Source organism: Polyodon spathula, chromosome 2 (genome assembly GCF_017654505.1).
Source record: "Polyodon spathula isolate WHYD16114869_AA chromosome 2, ASM1765450v1, whole genome shotgun sequence".
NCBI lineage: Eukaryota > Metazoa > Chordata > Actinopteri > Acipenseriformes > Polyodontidae > Polyodon > Polyodon spathula.
The window spans coordinates 33194942-33221136 of NC_054535.1; the positions used below are offsets into that span (position 1 = coordinate 33194942).

At 36.6% G+C, this 26195-nt stretch overlaps 1 protein-coding gene across 1 annotated transcript in view; it reads left to right on the plus strand.

Moving 5' to 3' along the window:
• The window catches only part of LOC121295414 (bifunctional heparan sulfate N-deacetylase/N-sulfotransferase 4-like), an 87423-nt gene that overhangs the window by 4492 nt on the left and 56736 nt on the right, over window positions 1-26195 (plus strand). Inside the window, exons 2-4 of the mRNA XM_041219997.1 lie at window positions 13293-13380; window positions 15094-15248; window positions 24080-24265. Coding sequence (XP_041075931.1) covers window positions 13293-13380; window positions 15094-15248; window positions 24080-24265 — 429 coding nt within the window. The remainder of the gene's footprint in view (window positions 1-13292; window positions 13381-15093; window positions 15249-24079; window positions 24266-26195) is intronic.

The window sequence follows — 26195 nt, forward strand, 5'->3', positions numbered from 1 at the left end:
ATAGCTGCTTGAATTTTTTTGTTTGTGTCTCATCAGTCAACTGTGGATGTTGGAGATTAGGATGTCAATCTCTGTAGTTCAATCAGAAATTCATCCATCGTGGCACTGAGTAATGAGTTTGTCCAGAATGTCTAGTGAGTTTTGACAAATAGCTTTCTACAAATTTAAGTTAGGTCCTATGTGTCTGAAATCATTAATTGTTAAACTTCTCTTTTCAACTGTTAAATGTGCTTTTAGAGTTTTAGCTAAAATCTTTCCCAGAATAAAAGCAATGCGAGTAAGTGGGGAAAACTAATGTTAAAACTTACATGAAAAAATAACATGGCTTTCTAGAATTCATCTAGTTTCTCATTTTAATGTCCTGAGAAGTTAACGGAATTACTAACAAATCATACTTATTTTCATATTGTTATTCCATCACTACTAGAATCATCAAAATACAGGGTTTGTATATTTGTACAGAGCAGTGATATGCCAAGGTCAAATATGTAAAACACAGTTTGGGTCCTATTTCAAAATTAACTGGCTCCATCACTGTTTAGATAAGTAAAATAAAACCATTCTCTTGATTTTTTTTATTTTTTTTTTTTTTTATTGTCATTCATCCTGTTGCTGTACATATTTCAAATAATTCTAATTTTAACATGGATACCAGAATATACAAGTCACCAAGATTCTCTGTTAGCTCAAGAAAATTATATTTTGGAAACTATTTAACATAGAAATAAGAGATAAAGGTCATAATTTCCTATTGAATAGTTTTGATTCCAGTCAGGTCCACATGCTCATGTCTCCCAGATTTCCAATTTTCAGTAGCTATTTAGATTACAAATTATTGCTTGCCTGTGATTTTATGTATTTATTTATTTATTTTTACTTTATCCCGCTTTGAGAGTGAGATGGGTGCATGAACAACTACTTAACTAGAATGTTTTGACACACCATTTTACCACCAAGAGTGAAGGAATCTTCTAAATCAATTCCATTAAAATGTGGAATACAGCTGTTTTGGGGAAACCAATAAAACAATTAAAAAAAACACATACACTAAAGGGTACATCTGGCATGCCTTTATGAAAAAAAAAAGCTGATTGAAATGTGTGTACTTATCGTGTTACCTGCAGCCATGCAGTGTCACAGTTTGCAGTATACTAAGTTGTTGCTGTCCATCTTTCCTTCTCACAAATTGTACAAACTAAGTAGGTCATTGTCTCACAGGTAAACGAGACAGCATTTGAGGAATGTGGAATACCTTTGACAAACAGAATCCCTGATAATTATAAATTATATTTCTCGGAAGTAAAAAACTAGTAAATGTCATATAAGTAGTAGTCAAGCCCTTTTTAATTTTTTGTTTCATTCAATCACAACAATAAATATCTATTTCAGCACGGAGACTCTGCAATGAATGAATGAATGAATGATTGCAATTGCAGATGATTTAATAAACTGTGAAGGGTGCTCAGGGCGCTCAGGGCCAGAGTGAATACTAAGTTAGGCCTCGTCTGTGGGTACACAAAGTCTACTTGCATAAGGCCTGCTGGAAAAACATGTCACGGTTACATGCTTCCCAGTGACACAGCTAGGAAGTGGCTATGAGTTCCCCTCCCCTCCCCAAAAGACGAGGCCGCCAAAACATGAATAAAAAAATATAGTGATTAACGTACTCCACAGTGGCGCATTCCAAATATTGAAAAATGAATACAAATGAATGCAGAGACAAGGCCTGTCCCCTGGAACATGACTGTGCCAGGGGAAAGAGCCCAGCCTTTCCAGCCCGACCACGCACCCCACAGAATTAAATACAAACCACTCAGCACTCAAGTAAGGAACAAACCCCTACACACATAATAGGAAAAGGAGCGACATGGTAGAATAACACACAGAGCCTGTTGGTTATGGACGGATTCTCTTGCAGAGAAGCAACCAAGTTTACTAGTCTGATGGGTTCAATCTAAGTTACACATTTTATATATAACTATTCTTATTGGATCCCATGATTTCCATTACATGAGAGTAGATGTTGAACTTCATGCTTCTTTGAACTCGGCTCTCACCAAGATAAGCACCAGCTAAGACATAGTTTTGCAGTAAACTAATGTGATCCATCTGCATCTCCATCCTTTTGCATTGTTTTCCATCTGATGATGTAGATATCCTTTTGTCTGGTGTTGATTGCTGAAGTGTAATGCTGGCTCCAGGGTTCAGCTCATTTTGCCTCCCCAGCGCATTAGCACACACAACGGCTGTGATGCTGGCTCTGGGGATCAAACCAGTGTGGTCTCCCCAGCGCATCAGCATGACAACCGTCTGGATTGAGCTAAGTAGGGTACATCTCTGGGGTCTTCAAGTGGGCACCTTCCATCCTCGGTGTTTCGTTGATTAGCCCACGACACCTCAAGAGGGCGCAACAGTGTTCTGGCATCCCAGCATCACCCCTCTCCATCCCCCACTCAGCTCAGCCCAGCTTACTTACCTGTACATCAGCGTTGCTTTCTTTCTATTGTGCTTGAGATCCCCATCCAGAATCTATCCATCTCAACCACAGCCTGTTGCTGCTCCTTTCTGCTGTTTCACAGTTCTTCATTGTGCGATGCAACTCTTGACAACTGAACCCGGCGTCTCTGAGAAACTGGGTTGTAGAGTGTGCCACAAATCCTCGACAACCCACCTCCACTGGATAAACTTGGACTCTCCATCCTCGCTGTTCCGCTTCAGCAGCTAGTTGAGCATATCAAAGTTTCTTCCTCTCATATGCCTCATCCACAGCATCTTCCAAAGGCACTGTTAACTCTACCAGATGAACAAGACATGCTGATCCAGACCAGAAGACAATGTCTGGTCGAAGGTTAGTGGTAGCAATCTCAGGTGGAAAAATAAGTCGTTGACCAACATCTGCCAGCATCTTCCAGTCTCTAGCAGCTTCCAGTTGTCTTGGGCGAGGCTTGGTTTTAACACCTTTTCATGGTGGTTTCTCTCCTGGATGGAGGATTATTGTCTTTTGTGTGTAATGCTTTGATGGAACTGGTGACAACTTATTGGGCAGGTTACACTTGTCTTCCAATACTAAGGCCAAACATCGCAGCACCTGGTCATGGTGTCAAGTAAACCTTCCTTGGCTAAGACCCACCTTAAATCCTGTCAAAATGTGCCTTAATGTTGCAGGTTATGAACACATAGGACATGAGGGATCCTCACTCACCCAGAGGTTTAGATTCTGTGGTGGTGGGAGAATATCATATGCTGATCTGATGAGGAAACTGATCCTGCTCTGTTCCATTGTCCATAGGTCTTGCCAGCTGATCTTGTGTTGTTCCACACTCTCCCATCTCATCCATTCTCCCTGCTTGGCGCACTTAAACTCCTCGGTTAGAGCAGAGATTGGTAGCTGCAGTATTCCTTTACCATAAAGTCCCACTCTGCTGAGGCAGCATGGAGCTCCCAACCATTTCCTGATGTATGAACTAATTAAAGCTACCACCTTCTAAACTGTTGTAAGGAAACCTCATACAGAGTCAGTGGCCACAGCAGTCTTGGCAGTAGACCAAACTGAAAGCACTAGAGTTTCAGTTTGCCTGGTAAAGTGCTGCTGTCAATGTCCTTTAGATCTCCGTCGTACCATCTCCCTAGACTTTTCACTGGCTTCTCGGACACTGTTGGTATTGCCTCACCATTAATGTAGAACTTTTTATCTACTACTTTGCCTTTAATTATTAAGATGCTCCTTGATTGAGTGGGCTTGATTTGCATTCGTGCCCATTCAATGTTGTTGGTTAATTTGCCCAATAACAGATTAGTGCAGGCTACTGTTGTAGTCATTGTTGTCATGTCATCCATGTATGCTTGAATTGGTGGTAGTCGCATTCCAGAAGCCAAGCGCTCTCCTCCCACTACCTATTTTGATGCCTTAATAATTACTTCCATTGCCATGATAAAAGCCAGTGGAGAAATGGTACATCCTGCCATTATTTCAACTTCTAGGCATTGCCATGTAGTGCTGAATTCTGAAGTTGATAAACTAAATTGCAAATCTCCAAAGTAGGCTTTCACTAAATTTGTTATTGTCATCGGTCAATCAAATGCTGCCCAAAGAAGTTCATGTGGCACTGAACCATATGCATTAGCCAAATCCAGGAATATCACATGGAGCTCCTTCCTCTGGTTTTTTGCTGATTGAATTTGTTGCCAGATTACGCTGATGTGTTCTAAGCATCCTGGGAAACCTGGAATGTCTGCTTTTTGTACTGAAGTATCAATGAAGCAGACTTTAACACGTATTTTTTTATGCCTGATTTCTCTGGACTTCAGTTTATTGCTTGTCTATTACAAATTATTTGCATATCAAACTATTTTTTTTTTGCTTGTGCTAATTTGAAGGATTATTTATTTTTCCAAAATCCCTCTTTGATTTTAAGCAGTGTATATCTTTACTCTGGTAATTACACTCTGGCTGAAGATAAATGTAATAGTTTTTTTTGTTTGTTTGTTTGTTTGTTTTTGGCAGACTTAGCTAAGCTGCAAATTTTGAACATGTGGCCTTTCCTGAGCAATCCAAAATACTTTTTCTAGCAGAGATCAGCCGCAAAGTTAGCAAAATAAAGAAATTCCTCATTAACACCTTTTAATAAATAATAATAATATAAATAAAATAGTAATAACAAAAAAATAACGTTTATACTATGGTGATTTTTTTTTTTTTTTTTGGTGGTGGTGGTTTGTAAGATTATCAAAGCAAAATGAATACAGCTACATGATCAAAGTTTGTGCAGGGATGTAGTGGTAATTGAGTGTATGAGAATGTTTGAAGGCAACTGTCTATGTCAAGCTTGCAATTCACTACGGTGTACATAGGTCATAAGGATGTACTTGTCATGATAGTGTTAGCTCTAAATTTATATTTACAATCGTGGAAGCAGAAATATGTCACTGACATACTTATTTGAGAAATATTGATATATTTTAGAAAGCAGAAAAAACATTGGAATGATAAGTAATGCTTTATTAGAAATGTAATTAAAAAATACTGTGATATTATAAAAAGAATAGTATTGTAACTCCAAGAATATTAACCCCACAGATATAATGTATTATATTTCAAAAGTAAAGCTGTGCAATTATAACAGCAATAAAGGTGGTGCACTGCTGCCTCACAACGCCAGGGTCCTGGGTTCAATTACAGCCCAGGGGTCTTCTGTGTGGAGTTTGCATGTTCTCCCGGTGTCAGCATTGGTTTTCTCCGAGTACTCTGGTTTCCTCCCACAGTCCAAAGACATGTTGTTCAGGTTGATTGGTCATTCTAAATTGCCCTCTGTGTGTGGTATGGTGCCCTGCAATGGACTGGCATCCAAGGTGTATTCCTGTGTCTGCTGGGTTAGGTTCTGGCTCACCATAACCCTGTAATGGTTTAAGCAGTTAATGATAATGGATGGATAAATAAACTGCAAAGGGGAAGTGTTTTTTTACTTTGATTTGATAAAGACATAATCAGTGATGCACTAACATAAGAATTGCTTTCTTCAAGGATCTTTTTTTGATAATCCCATGGTTGCCAGAAACACTCAAGTCTATTCATCTAATGCTGTAAACAACAGCTACTACCGCTTTGTGGCTGATAACTCCCCACTGGACACAAAGAAACAGCACTTCTTGTCTCTTGTTGTCGTTGACAAAACGTAGTTGCAGAGGGTTTTATTAGTGTATCAGTATTGTTTAAATGTAATAATTAAAAAATTACAATAAACAAATAGTGAATAAACTGTATTAGTATAATATGTGTTTTATTTGGCTCTTACACTTATTATGCGGCCCAATACTTTGGTGTGTGAAAATAATTGATTAAGTAATTAATCTACAGTTCACTAAGTTAGATAATCAGCCATCCTACTAATTAATTATTGATTGCTTTAAGTTCATCTTTATTTCAACTCCAGGAATTTTTGTTAATACAGTACGGCTAATAACACATAATACACATAAAGCTTTTGTGGTCCTAAGCATGTGTCATCAGACCAACCATTTATGAATGCAGCCATTACATATATCACTCGATATGTTTTTCTTTTAACTTTAAAGATGAAGATACACATGCAGCATGTATTCTGTACCTCTTACTGTGTACCACATTAGTAACCCAAAAGTGACCTTTACCATTTGGGCTCCTCTGGTCTCTGATTGGCAACCTCTTAGTTTATGAGTGAACAGTAGGCTTCCAAATGGGCAATTCATCTTTCTGAGGAAGAAAAACACACAGCTTGCCGAAAAAGAACGATATATATATATATATATATCATATAATATATATATATCTATATATATATATATATATTTATATATTTTTTTTCTGATTCACTCAAATGGATGATTTATTGAATTAGTGAATGTTAATGGCCAAAATGTATGTGCAGTGCTGGTCCACATCACTGTGAATTAAATCATCAGATGCTTATATCCAATGCGTGTAAACAATTGAACAGAAAAAATAAAAATGCCAACATTCAAGTGTCAGCACCCAAATTGCCTTTGTTTATTGGGTACCAGTGAGTCCTGGGCCTGTGGATTTATCCTCAAGTAATACATTATATTGTAATATGAATTAACTAGTTGAAAGCCATTTACACCTAAAAATAAAAATGGTATCCAATCTGATTAATATCAGCCCATCTTATACCTACTGTACTAACATACAGTACTAGCAGGTGGTTATATAAAAACATAGGGGAAGATATCTAGCAACGATGACTCTGAGACAAGTCTATTAAACTTAAAAATAACAGTTTGTATTTGTTGGGTTTATAACCTGAACAATACATTGCACGCACTTGAAGATATTATAGAGACATTTAGAAAAACAGGTGATTGCTGTACTCTTACTAAGAAATAAAGCACACTCCATGAAAGTATCCTAATCAGTGTGAGTGCTACATTTCTCATTGTGCTGAAGAGCAATATGATTCAGTAAGCTGGTAATAAAGGCTTTGAATCATATCATATTAACTGCTGGTATAATTTCCTGTTTGCAGACAGTGACATTTGCTAGAATTAAAATTCTGCTGGCTGGCTAAATTATATGCACTGCAGTGCTTAGTAGGTTTGGGGCAATTTGGTGATAATAAGCAATGACACTGATCATTGTGTGGGGGTGTTTTACAGTAGCTGTTTGCCTATGATATTAGATAATATACAATGGTGCTTGTAAATTAATTGGAAGTGTCATTTAATGGCCTTGTTGTTTGTATTTTTACTTCTGTAACAAGTCTGAGTGTGCCTGAGACATGGATACGTTATAACATATAAATATTGAGATAAGCTTTTAAAGAAGACTCATACTCTTCCCACAATCACAGAATTGGATACTATAAATATGAAACACATTTTTGAAAGGATACCTTTCAAAACCACTGTCTCATAATCTCAATTTCTATTGAGTAGTCCAAATGATAATCTGCAACTTGTGGTAAGAAGATATTTACATTTTACCCCTATATATTTCCTCTGTATAAACCTAATGTTTTGGAAAATAAAAATGGTGGATTGCATTCATATTATGAGGGAGAATGTCTTATCATATCACATGAGTATACTAGTGGTTAGAGAAGGTAGTTTAGCTTTGCAGTTTCAAACTGACTTACTATGTAACATTGTATGTCACTGGTTCTCCATTAGCTTCAGTCCAACCATCTGTAAAATTGTGGAAATAATAGAAATCCACTGTAACTAAGATACATGTATGTCATCCCAGTTGAGTAACCTTGCTGTAGCCATTGTAAAATTAAACAGAAATGTCCAGAGGAGCCTCTTGAACTTCAGAGCTTAGTAAAAGAGAGCAATTGCCCTACACATATTGTGCATAAAAGCAAAGCTGTTTGCTCCAAGCATGCTGTTAGTTTACTCTTAGATACAAGCTGTCTACCAAAGCTCCAGGCCAAGACACTTAGAATCTCTCCAGGCTACAGGCAGCTTGGCATAAACTTCCTGTCATGAAGCCAGAACAACCCTGACCTTTGCAAGTGAGCTAAGGTGACCAGAGTGATGACTGACGTATTGAGTCCATTGACTCATCAGTCTCACTGTGTCCTCAAGCTGTGGTCAGTCAGAATTTCAGAGATACCCAGCATTCTTATCAGATACTGCTGAAAAAGGGGTAAGACAAACCATCTGCACTATTTAGAGGTACAGCTATTTTATGTTCTGCTATGCTGCTGAAGCTATGGAAAATATCTAACTTTGTTAGGTTAAATCTGCCTGTAAATTTGGTTCAGATTTAACATAATAAAATTAGATATTTCATTAACCATGATAATCAATAGTGTCCTCAAGCAGAAGTGGGGCAGGAGTTTAAGTTAATCTTCTTTAGTCAGTGCCAAATTACCTATAAGAAATAAAATATATCGGAAATGGCAAAATATTAATCAATTGTTAGCCTTTTTACGTCCAGAGTTGTTGCGTCTGTGTGGGTACATGACCTGCTTACTTATGTTATTCTTTGATGTACGGTGTCCATTTTAAGACATCCTCTGGTATTACTAATTCCTGTGTGAGGCATCAGTCCTCCTCAAGTCGTTTGTCAAGCATAAGTCCTCAAGTATTTTTGAGGTTTTTTAGAGGGATGGATGAGAGGTTTGGCGGGGTTGTCTAAATCACCAAATCAAACAAGCGCAAAAAACTTTCAGTGCTTCCATTGGATGACACAAACATCAATCAAACGTTTCAAAGTACAGTAGTCCATTGAGCATCAGATTGCGGTGGGACCAGAGTAAGGGTGGATATGTAAAAAGTCAGATAAATGAACCCTGCTTTAAATACCATTATACACAGCTGTAAAAATTATTGTTTTGAGATTCAGCTTTTATTAGGGAGCTCCCCTAAATCCCTTGTGTAGGGTAGCTGTCTGCCATGTAGGTGCGTGCATTCGCTGCTGAGTGACAGGCAGGAGATTGAGAAAGGAAATTCTCACCACTTTCAACATTAAAATTATGAAAGGTATCCGTGGCTTACCGGTAGCTGTCAATTAAAAAAAATATATACTACTGGAATTGTCTTTTATTCAGTACAGAAAAGGCGATATAGAACAGCACTGGCTACAGCAATCTAGGATGTCTATCGAAGTCAGTATAAAAACATGAGCGTTTGCAAACCACTGTAACACTCAAAACTTTTGGACAAAACTGGATTGATTTTCAACTGGATTAGCAAAGCGTAGAGATACAATACTTCACAATGAGCAAGTAAGAAAAAATCATGAGGTTCATAGACGCTTGATTGATTCTGTTGTTTACCTTGGCAAGCAAAAACTGGCATTCAGAGAGAACAATGAAGGCACCAATTCCTCAAATGGAGGTAATTATGTGGAATTCCTTTCTCTGATTTCTGACTACAACAGCATGTTAAGCAATTGCTTGTCAATAGCCACAGTATTCTCTCTAACAAGATTCAGAACGAAGAAAAGCAGAATTAGAGGAAGCCAAGTATGAAGCTGTAATGGTAGATTAAACAACCAACGATGGAAACGCAGCTCAGCTGTCTTGTTTTTTCAGCTATGTGACTGACAGTGGCCCAGAAGAATGATTGTTTTGTGAAAATGTACTACATTTACTAAAATAAAATTTAAAAAAATAATAATGCTCTTAAAAAGATCAAATTAGCACTGGGTTTTTTTTAGATTCTATTTATTTGTTAGTATGCAGGACACCCGCAATAAGATTGTTACCTTTATCAAAAATATTCACGGATTAATCTACCGATTAATCAATGAATGCCCATAAATTAACCAATCAATTTTTTTTTTATCGATGACAGCACTAGTAAAAATGAATCAACTAACCAGCAGCTGCATTTTATTGTTAGCAATTAATTTACATTTTAAAAATTATACAATCATCTTTACTTTAATAACTTCTTACTCACCCATCACAATAACTTAATGCCATCTACTTGTCAGATAAATGACTGACATTTGTGTCATCCAGTGGAATCATCGAAAGTTTTTTGCTCTTATTTGATTGGGTGTTTTAGACGACTCTGCCCAACCCCTCTCCCCTTAAAAACATGTAAAAAAAAACTTGAGAAGAACTGATGCCTGACGACTGACTCAAAATGAATTGATGCCTGATACCTGACGACTGACTCGAGGAGAACTGATGCCTGATACCTGACGACTGACTCAAGGAGGACTGATGCCTGATACCTAACGACTGAATCAAGGAGGTCTGATGCCTGATACCTGATGACTGACTCAAGGAGGACTGATGCCTTATACCTGATACCTGATGACTGGCTTGAGGAGGACTGATGCCTGATACCTAACGACTGAATCAAGGAGGTCTGATACCTGATACCTGACGACTGAATCAAGGAGGTCTGATACCTGATACCTGACGACTGACACAAGGAGAACTGATACCTGACTCTTGATACCTGACGACTGAATCAAGGAGGACTGATGCCTAATACCTGACACCTGATACCTGATGACTGACTCAAGAAGGATGTATGACTGACACAAGAAGGAACGATACCTGAGGATGTCCAAAAATGGACTGTATTGATGGACAATGCCACCTCCCCCTAACAGTTCAAAGACTATTAAATAATTATCATATGGTTTAAAACATGTAAAGTATTATTAAATTTAGAATAGGAAAAATAGGCCATTTGAGTTTGAGGCGTACATCTCAATTATAAATTGTGGTTACATTAAAATAAATACTTTTCATTTCACCTTGTCCACACAAAGGTTAAGAGCTAAGTTACCAAACGGTTGGGTGAATGCATAAGAACTACAGCATCAGGCATGCAATGGCTGTCATGATTTTGTTATCGATTGCGTTCCAAATCATTCCAACGTTTCTATTTTCATATACATGGTGGACAGTGATTTATTTATTTATTTATTTTTTGGGAGGTAGGGTTGAAGGGGATTCCACAAATATCGATTAAGTTACAAAAATGAATAACAAAAATCATATAGCTTTATTCATAACTTACACACAAGCCTATTTCCTTTAAAACAAACATTGTAATTAAATAATTATTTTCATTATATATGCCTTCATTTCCATTGAAACTTCTGCACTCCTGTTTTTCTCTTTTAATTATTGTTTTTCTTTTTTTTTCTTTTTTTTTTTTTAACTATCCAAGCTGCTTCAAAAAAAAAAAAAAGCTTCGGGCTTCTTTAATTTAAGCAGACAGACGGTCCCAAAAAGACACAGCTAAATGTTTGTTCCAATAGACTGATGGAGCATGCCAAGTGCTATTATAATTTGGGTTTCTGAGGGAGCTCATCTGTATTCAAGCCTTAAGCTTAAGACAGTTCTAAAAGTGGATATGACTGTGATTGGTTGTGAGCCCTTTTTGCTACAACAGCTGTTTACAATTGCATAAAAGCAACAGTGTTATACTATTTTACAGGTTGTTTTAAAAAGACATCATCAATGCAGGTTTTCACAATTCATAAGGGTTACTAGATAGAAATGTCATCAATAAGGAAGCTGTGAGGCGAGAGTGTATTAAATGGAATGTCCAGACAGTAATTTATGTGTACAGAAATAAAATAATTTATTTTTATTTTCTATACACAACAAAAAAAAAAAAAAAAATTAAATAACAAAAGAAAACAAAACGGCATGAGGGAGGGAGTGCTGGAGTAAAAATCCAAAACAGATCATGAAAACTCTTCTTTAATCATTTTCGTGATGCACCGGACATAAACAAAAAAAAGACAAAAGAAATATTAGTCAAAGTTTTCAAAAATCCCGCTGCTCCAAACTAGTCTCTCACTCCGCCTATTTTACCTTTGGACCAACCCCAAACACAGTAGTACGTTTCGTTTAGTAAATAACGTCCCGCCTCTGTAGTCAGTGGAACATCAATCCCCAATCGACAAGTGTCCTTATCCTTCACTTACTCCAATAACTGGAATTTACATACGTATACTTCTGCCCCTCATGGTCATGAGATCTTGGTAAGGGAAGTCCAGAGTTGGTTTGATGCCATCGACTGTCGGGAGGTTGAATCACAGATCGAAACCCCTTTGACTCATCACAGAAGCACAATATGGAATTAAAAAAACAATTGCAGGATATTCCTCAAATCTTTTTTCTTTTTTTCTTATAACCACACATGCAGTTCACAGACGCGGGCAGAAACACAGGCACAGTAATATTGATTGCATCTTCATCACATCACTAACAAGAAATATGAGATAATTTTTGTTAGTTCCATTAATCTGGCATCAGCCATGCACGTTCCATAAATCATCTCCCCTCTGCAAAACAACTAATCAAGTCCCGGCAGCAGTATTGATCAGTTCAGCCCTTTAGCTGTGTAGGAATGTCTCTTTAATTACTTTGGCTGACTTTGGATTTTCACAGTCTGGGGATAGAACAGCACATCCATGCCTTAACATTGTTCTGCCTTCTCTTAAAATTAGAGCAGCTCTCTCCAGAGAGCCACCAATTTCTGTGGGCAAGGGCAGAATGTTGGCTGTTAAAAGGCTGGTTCCGGATCTGCTCGTAGGGACAGAGCAGAATCTTCCTTGGGACCCTCCCGGGAGCTCAATAAGCCATTCAATTTGCTTAGCCAAAGGAGTTTTGACCTTTAATTAAAATAAATTAGTTGTATTTCGTCCAAAAGAGGCAGCAAATGAACTCATTAAAATGAGGAAAGTATTTAGGCCCTACAGTGATGTGAGCCTGACACTCATTAGCAGCCAATAATTTAGAACACCATGTATACATACACTTAATCTGCCATAGCAAAATCTGTGGCTGCATTAAATGTGAATAGATTTAAACAGGTGCAGCTTTTGTATGGTACTCAGGATGAGAGGTCCAAACCAGTTGATAAAGTAACATGAATGCAGATGTGAGAGTTTGATATATACTATGGGTTTGGAAAAAAATGTTTTAAAAACGTACCTTTTTATAAGTATCATTACATAAAATAATAAAAAAAAATCTAATTTAATCCTATAATTTATTAAAGTCTTGATTAGAATAGCAAATGAGGTTGGGAGAAATCTATTGTAATGTTTGTAATAAATGGTAATGTTTTATGAAAATAATTAAGCTTACTTGCCTCAAATCAATCAGTTTTAAAAAACAGTCTATTATATGCTGTCCTTAAATTTTCTATACTTTTCTATACTGCGATTTTCAATTTCTTTAGATGACTCTGCTGTTAAGTCTTTCAAAGCATGTGTGAAATTTGTTTTGTATAACCATCACTGAATTTATGAAAAACTGAAATGAATTACCCTATATATATCTATCTTTAATATTCTGTTTTATTGTCAGGCCCTTCTTGATACACAGAATCTATTGAGAAGTCATATTACGAATTTTACATTCAACCTTGGATTTTCAGGGAGGTTCTACCACACAGGTAAGCTGATGTTGAGTTTTGTTTTTGTTAGCCTATTACTCCCAGCTGTAATAAATCCAGTTAGTCAAAGTATAGGCTGCATTTTAACTAGGCAAAGAAGGAGACATGTGGTCCAGTGCATGGTACAGTATCTGAGTAGACTGAGTATATATATATATATATATATATATATATATATATATATATATATATATATATATATATTATGGATTCATGTTGTAATGTTTGTGTTAATTGAGAACAAAGCAAAAGACACTTTAGGGTATCTGGGTCTGCTTATTAGTTATTGTGAGATATATACCCCATAAAGTAAATGACATTTGAAATACATTTGCCAACATTTTTGTTTATTAGACTGTGGCGGGGTGCCTGCCCCTGTGAGCAGTTTATGTTTTTTTTTTTTTTTTTTTTTTAATTTTGTGGTGGGTGTTACATTTGTATGTATATAGTGGTGCATGGGATATAATGTGGATTATGTAGCACAGGTGATTTAAAATGTATATTTGTATTTACGCACGGGGATTGCACAATCACTTCACATGCAGATTAAAGTGGGTATTTGTATGGGGGCACGGGGAGTGCACAATTAGTTCACGTGCTGACTGTGCTGAGATTCAAGTGAACGATTGATTAGCAAGCGAGTCCCGGCACATCTGCATAAGAATCAGTTTTTCATGCACACCGGGTTGGTGTGTTCGCAGAGAGAGAAGGAGAAAGAAATAAAGAAATACATATAACAATTGCTACTCATGCTGAAACAGTTCAGCACGATACTTGATTGAGGTTTGTCCACTGTTTTATCTGTCTATTTATTTTGGCCAGCATGCCGTTTGTTTTGTGCTAATGTTTAGTGTTTTGTTCATTTATAATAAACTGTGTGTGGCAGAGCAAAGCTCTGCCCTTTTAAATTGGCAGGGATGGGGTTAACTTCCCCTGCCTGCCTGGGTTTATTATGTTCAGGTGGCTGGGGTTGATTAGTTGATTAGGTTGATTAACGATCAATCAGCGCCCAGCCACCTGATATAAAAGGAGGCCTCAGCTTCTCATTTGGGGGAAGGGAGCTGAGGAAGCAGGTTGGTGTTTGTTTTGTGGTTTTTTGAATTTTCTAAATCCAGTGAAGGCATTGCCCAGCCTGGAAACTTTATTTTTGTGAGTTTTGTTTTTGCTATATTTGTGTTTGAGTATCTGTTATTTTGCCCTTGTGCACTTTATTTTTTTGTTTATTTATAATAAAATTGTTATTTTTTTGAACTGCAGACTGTCTCTGGGCCTCTATCCACTCGCCAGCCTGCCACATTGTGCATTAGCACTTCATTCACCCCAGGCTGTGTCTGTCTAGTTCCTGGTCTGATGTCACCGCCAGCCAGCTTGTTCACACAGACTTAAAAGTTTATCAAGCACTTTAGATTACATTGCTGAATAACCATATAACTACACTGTAATGATCCGTGCTTCTTGCTCCTACATGATAACAACTGTATCATTTCTATAGTTTTGAGTATTTAAAGATATTGCTGACCCTATATCACATCAGCACTAAATCACTGGGCTCTTTGTACTGTAATGATAAGTAAATACCTTTAAAATGATCCTATAATCACACTTTATGTAATTACACTTGATTTATTTTCCTTTAACCTGTGTGGAAAAGTTGAAAATTCAGGCCACTGTCTGAGACAATTAGTAAAATGAACAGCCCTGTCTTCCCTGTAGGTACGGAGGAGGAGGACGAGGGGGACGACTTGTTGATGAAGTATGTAGACGAGTTCTGGTGGTTTCCTCACATGTGGAGTCACATGCAGCCCCATCTTTTCCATAATGAGTCATCCCTGGCTGAGCAGATGATTCTCAACAAGGAGTTTGCACTGGTAAGGAGCTGCTTGGGTCACTCTGAATCCATTCTATTGACTCTCAAATGGATTCTATCTGACATGCATGGTAACAGTAAGATCATGAGGGGTTTGGATTGAGTTATTTGACCTTTAGGGGTTATTATGGTGTTATAATCCTTTTTGCAAATTAGTGCCAAGTGGCTTCCTATCTTCTCTAAAGAGTGGTACTGTGGTAGGTCAGACAGGTCCTGAATAAACATCTTAACAGCTGCATCAGTTAGAGGCCACTGTTTGTAGTTGTTTAGAAAAAAAAAAAGGATATTATGTACAAGTATAAACAGATGACAAACAAGTTCTATTAGGATACAAGATGGATGAATAGCTGGAAGTGGTAATTTGGAAGGTTCTTTCACATTACCACATAGTAAATAATATAGCCTATGGAATAGGGATCAGCTAAAGTCTGTTTTCCAACAAATAAACATAGCAATTCAAATCAGTGCATTATTCATAGGACATAAGGGGTCAATTGCAGCGAACTTGGGAATTTAGTATGGAGCCACAGACTGGCTATACGGTACTATCTTGGGATCATCCTCAGCTCCGTTCCAATTTAGTACTAATCGAAACAAAAAAAGATGCAGAACAAAGTTGTGGATCAGCTAATCCCCAACTTTAGTACGCAGCACAGGATTAAGATCTTTATTGTAGTGTATAACCAAACAGGAACTGAAGGGAGAGCTCAAAATATGAGTTGGTTTCGTATCTCTATTAGTCGTGTTTCTATTGTTGTATAAATATTGGTAATATATTTTGAGAGTCTTCACATTTCTTTTCAGGATTTAGTACAGTACCACAACTTTAGTCTAAAGACAATGCTGGACTAAATTAGTATCCTCTACTTGGCAACCATAGTAATTTGGGGTTTGTTGCAATGGAGAACATTTTCAGTATGCAGCTGGGGACTATCTTGAGCTGCTTAGTTTGTTGCAATTGGTACTAACTTGTGTACTCGTTTAGTATTGTCCTCAGTGCTAACCATGGGATCATCCCCAGTTAGTACGCTCCTTTTAATTTGCTGCAATTGACCCAAGAAGAAGTAACATCAAAAGAACCCCCCCCCCCCAAAAAAAAAACAACAAATAGGTAAACAATACATCCTCAGTTCATTGCTTTTATATTCTTGACTAGGGTTATGGGAAAAAAAATACATTTAGTTACAGAAAACAGATGAACTGACAGGCTGCCTAACCACCTGATTCAACATACACATCAGGCAGATTATCCACAGTCTGCTGTCAAAATATAAGATAGGCAGCAGACCCATTATATACGGTATCTAACAAAGATTATTACAGCATGAAATTGGTTATGTGTGTACATTATCTGGCCTACATTTCACAATGAAGTTGTTTATAAAATGATTGCTATCTGTACTTTTAACGCTGTGCTTATTCACAAGCATTTATTACAAAAGCATTCCTCATTTACTCCAACAGTACATCATGTGCAGTATAGGGTCCCACATATCACAATAGGATTGAGACTACAATAACAAAACAACTAAAACATCATGTTATTATTATTTAGCATGCAGGGTTGTTGTTTCTAATCAGATAATTGAACATCAGGTGGTCTGTCAGGAATGTAAACAATTGTCACTGATGTCTTCACAGAGGTGTGTTTTGTCTGCAACATTTTTTAGATTTTTAGATATGAAAGGTAAACCTCATTTAAGAAATGTTTGTCCAACAAGATGGATAATTGATTCGGTCATTTGTTTTCTTCAGTTCTAGAGGTTACTACCTTTCTCCTTCATTAGGTGTCCTTTTAGGGTATATTTTAATAATTAATCTAATTGGAAATGCCTGAACGGCTGACATGAATATTTCATCATGAGTAAGGCTAATTTAGCTTCTTGCTTTCCTTTCCCTGTTTCTTTTCCATCCAGTAAGAGTGATCTTTCCAGTTGGCTGTGAATTGCTAAGTAGGTGTGGGTATCATTTTCTTGGAATTGCTTTCCATTCTCCCGAAAAAGTGGCCCCAGGAGGTGCAATTGGTCAGTTTCGCAAAACGTAATGTGTAAATTCCAGTAAAATAAGCACATGCATTGGCTCTGGATATCCTTACTAGTTGTGGACTGGCATGTTACATATCTTTCTCAAGAGGCTACACTGTGGGTAGTTAAAATACCTTAACACCAATTAACCCACTGTAAAGGCTGTCATCCCATCTCCCAAGGTTAAGTTGTTAATTCTATTTAAACTCAGACCCATTTTTTTCAGTGCACCGGCACACCGAACTTAAAGTGTATATTACTCAGGCAACATAAAAGCCACCTACGTGGTTCAGGGCTTGATTGAATGTACAGACCTATTCACTGTTGGTATGTGGTATTTGTAGCTAGGGCTACGATCTTAACATGCCTTTAAGCTTTCCACTTGTGTTGAAGTCGTATTCCTGTGACAGACAAGGACCGATCAAATCATGAGACTGTTACGCGGTTCCATCCCAAAAACCTGGCCTGTGTCATACCTCCTACGATCGTTTGAAGGTAAGCCACTCATCATGTGAGTGGGTTCACCTGCATAGGTTTCGTTATGAGTCGATTACTCAGTATCATTTGGAAAGCTTAGAATCCCAGCTTTCAAGCAATACCAAATGTTCCTGTATACTTAGTTCAGAGAGAAAACATCAGCCTCCAGAATGCAGTAGTACAGTCCTGTGAGATGCATCAGATCTGTGGGTGTATTTCAGTGCTGTAACTCAAAAAATACAAAACCCAGCAAATCAGACGTCGGCTTTGGAGTTTCCAACGCCGTTTGTCTTGGTTGCCTACCTAAGTTGCTAGAGAAGCTACAGACCAGAGAGAGAGACAGAGTGAGAAAGAGAGAGAGCCTATGTCACATATAGTATGTCTGATCATGTTGCAACTGATATAATATCAAAGGAAATTGTGTGACCTTTCATTTGATATACAGTAAGTTACATGCATGCAGCACAAACTATCCAGTATTTATACATACATAAATGAAAACAGTGAAAAACAGGCAGAAATAGGACTGTTTAAAGAGTAAAGCATTAGTCCACTAGGAGCCATAAATAATAAATCAATGCGTCCAATATTGTTTCAAATGATTTTTAATCATCTGAAGAAAACAACCACGTGGTACATATGCTGTAGTCACTCCAGGCAATACAACGGTAAAGCCTGAATATTTAGATACAAAACATACAAAAAGTGACATATATATAAGCCGAATTGCAACTTTTTTTAACATACATATGAGTGGGTGAGTAGCGCTTCCTAAGGGAACTTTGGCTGACAATGGCGTCATGTATGACTGTACTGTGGCTCTTGAAGAGTTCACAAAACAGATGGGATCTTGGTTTTACATCTGCTGTAGTTTAAAGGATGTTATCTTCAGTAACATAGATCTACAACACACATTGTGTTGAGATATGAGGAATTCTAGCTTCAGGTTGTGCTTCAACAAGATCTTAACCTGGGACTTAATTTTAGTGATGTATGTGAAGAGTCATGAAAACACAAACGTAAGGGCAAAGTGCTTTAGTGATTCTGAAGCGAATTTACGGTAGCTCTAGTGATTGCCTTTAATTCTGATTAACGGTTAACGGTCATTTATTGCCATAGCACCAATAATTAATGAAGCATTTAGAAATATCCCTGCAAAAATGATGTAATATCCATGCAAAAATTTATATGAAGTTCCACTTCATTTATGTCTCCAACTGCTTTCTAAAATTATAATCCTTCATATATCAAAGTATGTTTTTAAATGTATCTAGTCAGCAAAGCTGCTGAATAAAGATTACTGCTCACAATCAGTCTTAATCAACACTATAAAAGTATTTCCTGCAAGGAGATTCACTGATCGTAGACTCGAAAGGCATCACAGGTACAACAGCATGGATTTTTCCTGAGATGTTGTTACTGTGATGCTGCCAAAGTGGTAATGAGAGACTCCTTATAAGCTGTAGAAAAGTGTGATTTTGTAAGTGTTTTCTAGATCATTGTTAAAGAAAGCGATAACACAGTGTGTGGTGTTGTGCCTATAAAATGGCACCCCAAGCCTACCCCACAGCTACCAAAGTGATTTGGTTGTCATGAGAATGCAGCAGAGTGGTTCTGAAAGTTCCAAGCTGTGCTTGTATGGGAACATAAAATATTTGTCCAGGCTGGAATACTTGTTAGTACAGTCGGGCTATAGAGAACCCTGAAATGCAAATACTATGAACCTTGTAATATTCTGACTGATGAAACTTGCATCACAATTGAATTATGCATTTTATATGTTATGTTCAATTCAAACACAGCACATCTCAGTTTTGTTACTAATGCCACTTTTCCACTGTACAACTGAGCCATGCCAGGGTCGTACCGAGCCCTCACGGTGCGATTTAAGAGAGCCTGTACTGTCGTCGCATGCAATGAAAGACAGTTGTTATTAATTACTGTTATTAATTAATTCAGTTTGCCAAAAGATTTGCAAACAAATGGTGTTCAAAAATTAATAGACCAATGGTACTGCTGTATCTTGTATCGCTATATGTTGTAAATATATTTAGGAATTTCTTTATAATCCACAACTTTAACCGATTTATATTGACTTAAAAAAATTCAACTAGCTCTATTTTAAGGGAAAAAGAAGGTTTTAAAAATATGATTTGCCAAAGATATCCCGTTTCAGGATAGTTATTGTTTTTTCTAGAGTTGTTTTTTATTTGGATGCCTTAAAAAAGTGCAGTGAGAGCTGTAGTTGTGTGTGTGGTACAGCTGTATTTTGTTTAACTATATTTTTGTAAATCAGTTTAGAATTGTTTTATTTTCAGCATTTTTTTTCTTTATATTAATATAATGAAGGTCTAGGATGAGAAATTAGGTAGAATTTTGTGTTTTTGAGTGTGTAAGTTAAGTGTGCTGTACCCGGGGTTTGTGTCAGAAATTCAGGCATAAACTTTTTATTTCTGATGCACTCCAAATCTTCCTGAACACTTATTTGCCCACAGAGGAACTACAGCCTGCACTTCCTCAGCGTCCCAAGGCTGTACTTTACTCTCACCACACTCACTGCCTGCCATGTTGCTTGTTGTTTGTCTTTCTGGAGTGTACTCACTGATGCAATGTAATGACAAAAATCCTTAACCCCACCCCCACCCCTGGCCTGGCTTGGATCCAAGCCAGATTCAGATGTCTTGTGAGGCCGGAGTTTCACGGTTTGGTTCTCACTAGATTCGACAAATAGCTAGTGGAGAACCACCTGTAACCATACCATACCGAGTCCTCACGGGTCGGATGTGCCAGTGGAAAAGGGGTAAAGTACCATACCCACTGTCATGCAGCAAAATCTCACAACTGTCCCAATTACAGTTGATTGCAGTTCACCTAGTGTGATAGTGTGACTGGCAGTCAAGGATGGCCAGTGGCAGAAATATCACCCCAGGCAAAGAAACTGTAGTTCAGCGCTTTCTGCACACTTTTATTAACACAAAACAGACAAAATCAAAACACAAGAACAAAATAATAGTTTGAACAAAACACTACACACAGAACTTGTCAAATTAATCAAAATAACACAGCACCTAAGCACAGCTATCACGCTACCTTTCTCTCTTACTTTGTTTCTGTTTCACGCTCCTTCGCTACTCCACATTCTCCTACACAACCCGCCCCAAACATTAATTCCTTTGTTCTCTTTATAGGGTGTGAGCAAGGTTAATTGACAACCAATCATCAAGACCCCATTCACACTTGTGCCCAGGGCCACTTCAGGGCCACCTTTTCTCATACGTGAACGCTCCAAAAAAGAAAAGGCAGGTCATACCACATGAACAGTTAGATTTTCTGGCATGGAAAAATGCTGATTTTCTGTGATGTCGGAGATTTTTTAGATTTTTTTTTTATTACGTATCATGCATGTTGTGAACAAAGTGTATTTGATATATGGCGGTGTATTGCTGTATTTACATTAGGGCACTTCCCTTAATGAAGTGGCTGTTATAGCCATGTTTGGTAATCTTCCAAGTAAGGGGTAATGCTGATGTTCAGTCTTTATTTGTAATGGTGAGGAACTAGAGAATAATAGTAACAATGAATAATAAATACTATAACAGTTTAACGATCGTGTTTATAAACAAAGATGGTATTCATGCAGGTTAAACAAATACGTATAGCAGAGAAGAAACATGTGTCATATAAAGCATATGAATGTTTATTGTAAATTGAATGAATGTTAAATGATAGAGTTTCTTTCTGTATAAAATGATTCCAGGTGTAACCGGTTATTGAATAATTAATGAATTATTATTTAATGCCGTGTCTTTCCTTCGGGGGGAGCAGTAGTATTAGGTGTTTAGTCATGAGCTTGTCCTGTGAATATCAGTCCTTGTATATGCAACCTGTTAGTCATTTGCAATCTGATTGAAGTATCCATTATGAAAATAATAAATGTTTATACCTGTAAACACAAGCAAGCTGTTTTCTGCGTTCTAAATACCTCAGTGTTCAGAATAATGCGATTGTGTGTGGGGGTACGCTTGAATCGTCAGACCCATTACACACCATAACATTAAGTCAAAATAGTCAATAATATATGTTTTTTTTTTTAAATATATATCATAAGTTGCTACTGTGCTGCATTGAAAAACATAAATTAATAAAAAAAAACATCTGCTACAAATCAAGGGTTACTGTATATCCCGGTAACTCTTCCATTCTGAGTGCAGGCTATCAAGCAAGCAAACTGCCACATTTTAGGCCTGCTTTTCGGTCACATATGTGAACGCACAAAGGCTCCTTAAACAGCAAATGTGAACGGGGTTGCAGACCTTATATGTGGCGGCCCTGGGCCAGCACAGTGAACAGGTTCCAATTCAACTATTACATTCACCTGTGGTTGTGCATAGGCAACCACAAAACCCACATTTCTTAGTGTGCAGGGCCTCTGCCCTGCCCACATCCACTCCATACTCTAACACTAGGTTATAGTTTTCAATAGAGTGAAGAAAAGACACAGGTGGCACAATATGAAAAAATGCATAGTATTTAAGTTTAATATAAAGAACAACTGATTCATCCATCCCTGTTGCTTCAGACAGAGGGGTCGTGTAGGCCATCTGTTTCATTTGACCTCACGAAATGTATTAAAGGCTAAAGTTAATCATTAGCAACCTGGTTTATATGTGGGGTTATAGGGAAACAGTACAGTACCCATGTAAAAAAAAAATGCTATAATGCACTATTTCATCTTTATGATGTTTTATTTTCATTTTAGGGGTTGTGTTGGGAAGAATTACGCATGGCTACATAGTTCTGCCTAATTCCTTATGATTATCACATTTACAGTAGTCAATTACAAAAGTCGATAAATTGATTTTGAATTTTGAAATATTTAAACTAGGACTGTCAATTAATCGCAGTAAACTTCTGCAGTTAACGCATTCATTTTATGGGAGATTCATTTTTTAACGCACATTCATCTCACTCCTGTCTTGTCCCACTTACCGTAATTGTTCTTATTTGAATTTGGTCTTATTTTCAACTGATTTTACTGCACTTAACTGTTCTTATCTGTAATGTGATATTCTATAATGTGATACTTTGTATTGTGATATTTTGTAACAATTGTGAGTCACCCTAGATAAGAGTGTCTGCTAATAAATAAATAAAATAAAATAAAATAAAATAAATAAATAAATAGTAATTAATTTCCTGCGGCACAATTTTAGTGCATGCCAGAATTGAACGAGTGTAGTCATCGTTTGAATATAAAATGAGTCAATGAACCGTATTATGTAGCAAAGCACTCAAACTGAAGGACTTGTGAATGGACTTTATTTTTTTTAAACTTTCTTACAGTTCATTGGATAGAAAGAGCGTTACGTCTATCTACTGTCAAAGTGAGTTCCAGTATCACAAAAGTGCATCTGGTCTGCTGCACCACCTGCATGCTAAACATGCTTTCACTTCTCAAAATACACAATCTTCTGCTACAGACAACAACAATGCAACAACAAATTAAATTTGTCAGTTTTGACAGGGTACTATTTTAGAAATGCAAAGTTCACTGCAAACCCATGAATCAAGCTCAGTGCGATACCCTAACCAGTTCTGTTGCAAAGTGGATAGCTACCGATTACAGACCCATTAACATTGTTTCATGTCAATAACCACATTTATTTTAAACAATATCATTTACAATTATGGAGGCTATAACTATTACTCAATTAATGTTTTGTTTTATTTAAGCGATTTCAAGTTATTAATAAAAGATCATTTAAAATTATAATGGCAATGAAAAACATCTGTTTATCAGTAAGGTGAGTAATAAACTGACTCCATTGTGATCTAGCAGTTGGTTCAAACAATTTAACAACAATGCTAGATTGTAAGTATATATAAAACTATAGAGGGACCAACAAATAGGATCAAGAATCCAGAAATAGGAAAACACTTTTATGCTGGAATATTATTATTATTATTATTATTATTATTATTATTATTATTATTATTATTATTAATAATAATAATAATAATAATAATAATAATAATAACATTGTATTAATTGTATTCATTAACTATGCGATTTAAAATCAAGATTAAGGTTTTTAATTCATTTTTTAATGACTTGACAGACCTATTTTAAACATGATCAGTGTTTAAATAAAAAAATGAGAGTTGAGGTATTGGCCATTTATAGAAAGACGTTTTGAACATTAAGTACTTTGTTCATAAAACTGAGCTAACAGCTTCTGCCAGGATATTAATCATTTAATGTATTGTTTGTACATGTTTAATGTGAGTGTTGCCCTGAATAAGATAGCAGCTGTTATATTATTTGTTTCAGGAGCATGGTGTCCCCACAGACATGGGCTATGCAGTGGCTCCCCACCACTCCGGTGTTTACCCAGTACACGTACAGCTGTATGAGGCTTGGAAGAAGGTCTGGGGTATCAAAGTGACGAGCACTGAGGAGTACCCACACCTGAAACCAGCAAGATACAGGAGAGGATTCATTCACAACAACATAATGGTAACATAAAACTTGCGTGCAAAATTATGTCAAACAATTTTGTCATATTTTTTTAAATGTGAGACATCTTCAGATTTTGAAATTATATTTTACACAGTAAGAAACTACATGTTCAGTCATTGCATTCCCTCTGTTACACCCCTTTAATGGAGACTATGGGTTGTTCCTGATAACAACAATTCAGACACAGAACTTTTAAAGTGGCAATTTTCGCAACATTTTCAGTCTTTGTGATATTTTTTTTGACAGATGCACAAAATCTGACTGTGAAGGATCTGTTTTCCTCAAGTGAATATATATATATATATATATATGTATGTGTGTGTGTGTGTGTGTGTGTGTGTGTGTGTGTGTGTGTGTGTGTGTGTGTGTGTATATATATATATATATATATATATATATATATATATATATATATATATTGTGGCAACTTGAATCTGTTGTCTTGGTAGTGCTTCCTGCGAATATAACCTTGTAAACACTTGACATGACACTGACCCAATATTCAGATTTTTTTTTTAACATTTTTTTTAAAGCTGCACATTGTAGAGGTAACCAGTTGATTAGATGATTGAATAATCGATTAATCGGTACACTGTGCAAGTCTTTTAATTGTTAATTTTAAAACACTGTTATATACAGAATGTATTAGTTATGCTGTTTTGCTGCCTACATGTATGTGAGTTGAGTTATTTAAATATATGTTTTGTATTTATGAAACAGTTCTAGGCTGCTGTTAGTTTTAACAAAAAAGGTGTCATGCATGTAAAACTGAAAGTGTATCAGGTTTCTGCAATTGGGTAGCTCTAACTATGAAAAGCAGCATGCTGTTACTCAGCAAATCAATGGATAAATTGAGCTTTGAACACAGAATCTTCTGGCTTGCAGTCCTCAGGTCTGTTAGGCAACACTGCCTTAAACATATTCTGCCATTAAAAAAGGAGATCACATATGTAGCAATATAACATTGTGAAGCTTTTCATTTATGTAAAACACACAACCATGGGAGGAACTTGTACTTAAACAGGTCCTGCATGTCAATTTGAATACATTAATTTAATTTTAGAGGTTGGTTATCAAAGCAAGAAAAAAACACAATGCTTTAGTGGTTAAGTCACCCTGACTGGCCGTGCTTGTGTGGCTTCAAAAAAGGATATTTACGGACCTGGAGCCTAGAATTGTGCATTAAAAGTCTGAAACGGCACTCCTGTGGATTTCATATTGCCTTGTTCTCTGCGAACACCAGAATGGTACAATAGCTATATGCAATAGAGGGATCTGTTTACCTCATGCCATACATAGTAATCTAATAACCTTGAAGCACCTTATTCCTTATAAAAACAATCTCCACATAAACTTATGCAAGTTTTGTATTTCCTTTTTGGCTTCTCTCTATCCCGGTATTTAACTTCAGCAGTATATATTGCTGCAATGATATTTGGAGCTTTTTTATTTACTTGGGAATTGAGCTTAATAAAACCTAATAGTTTTGAGTCTGAAATCTTCCCTCCCCTTAAAACACTTAACTTGCATTTGTTTATGTAAAGAAAGAAACCGATCTAACCTCTTGTCTGCCAGACCATGAGAAATATTTGAAACAAATTACAGTGGATAAATCAAATAGTGTAACCAGTATTGGTTATAATTAATGTGTACAATCTCTGTAAGTGGTAATTGCTGAATGGAAAATCAGTTTTGTCTAAGCAAGGAGTATAACCTATATCTATATATCTAACTAAAGTGAAGTTAATCTTAATTGTAAATTGTTTTGTTATAAACATAATCTTGTTATAACCACTACTGTTTCTCTACAGTGTAAAAGCGCCTATCCCTTTTGAAATTGTCTGTAGAATGTAAGTGACTTACACAGAACCAAGAGTTTAGTTTTTAGACTAATGTACAATCTTGTTTAACCCATAGTTTGTAGAAA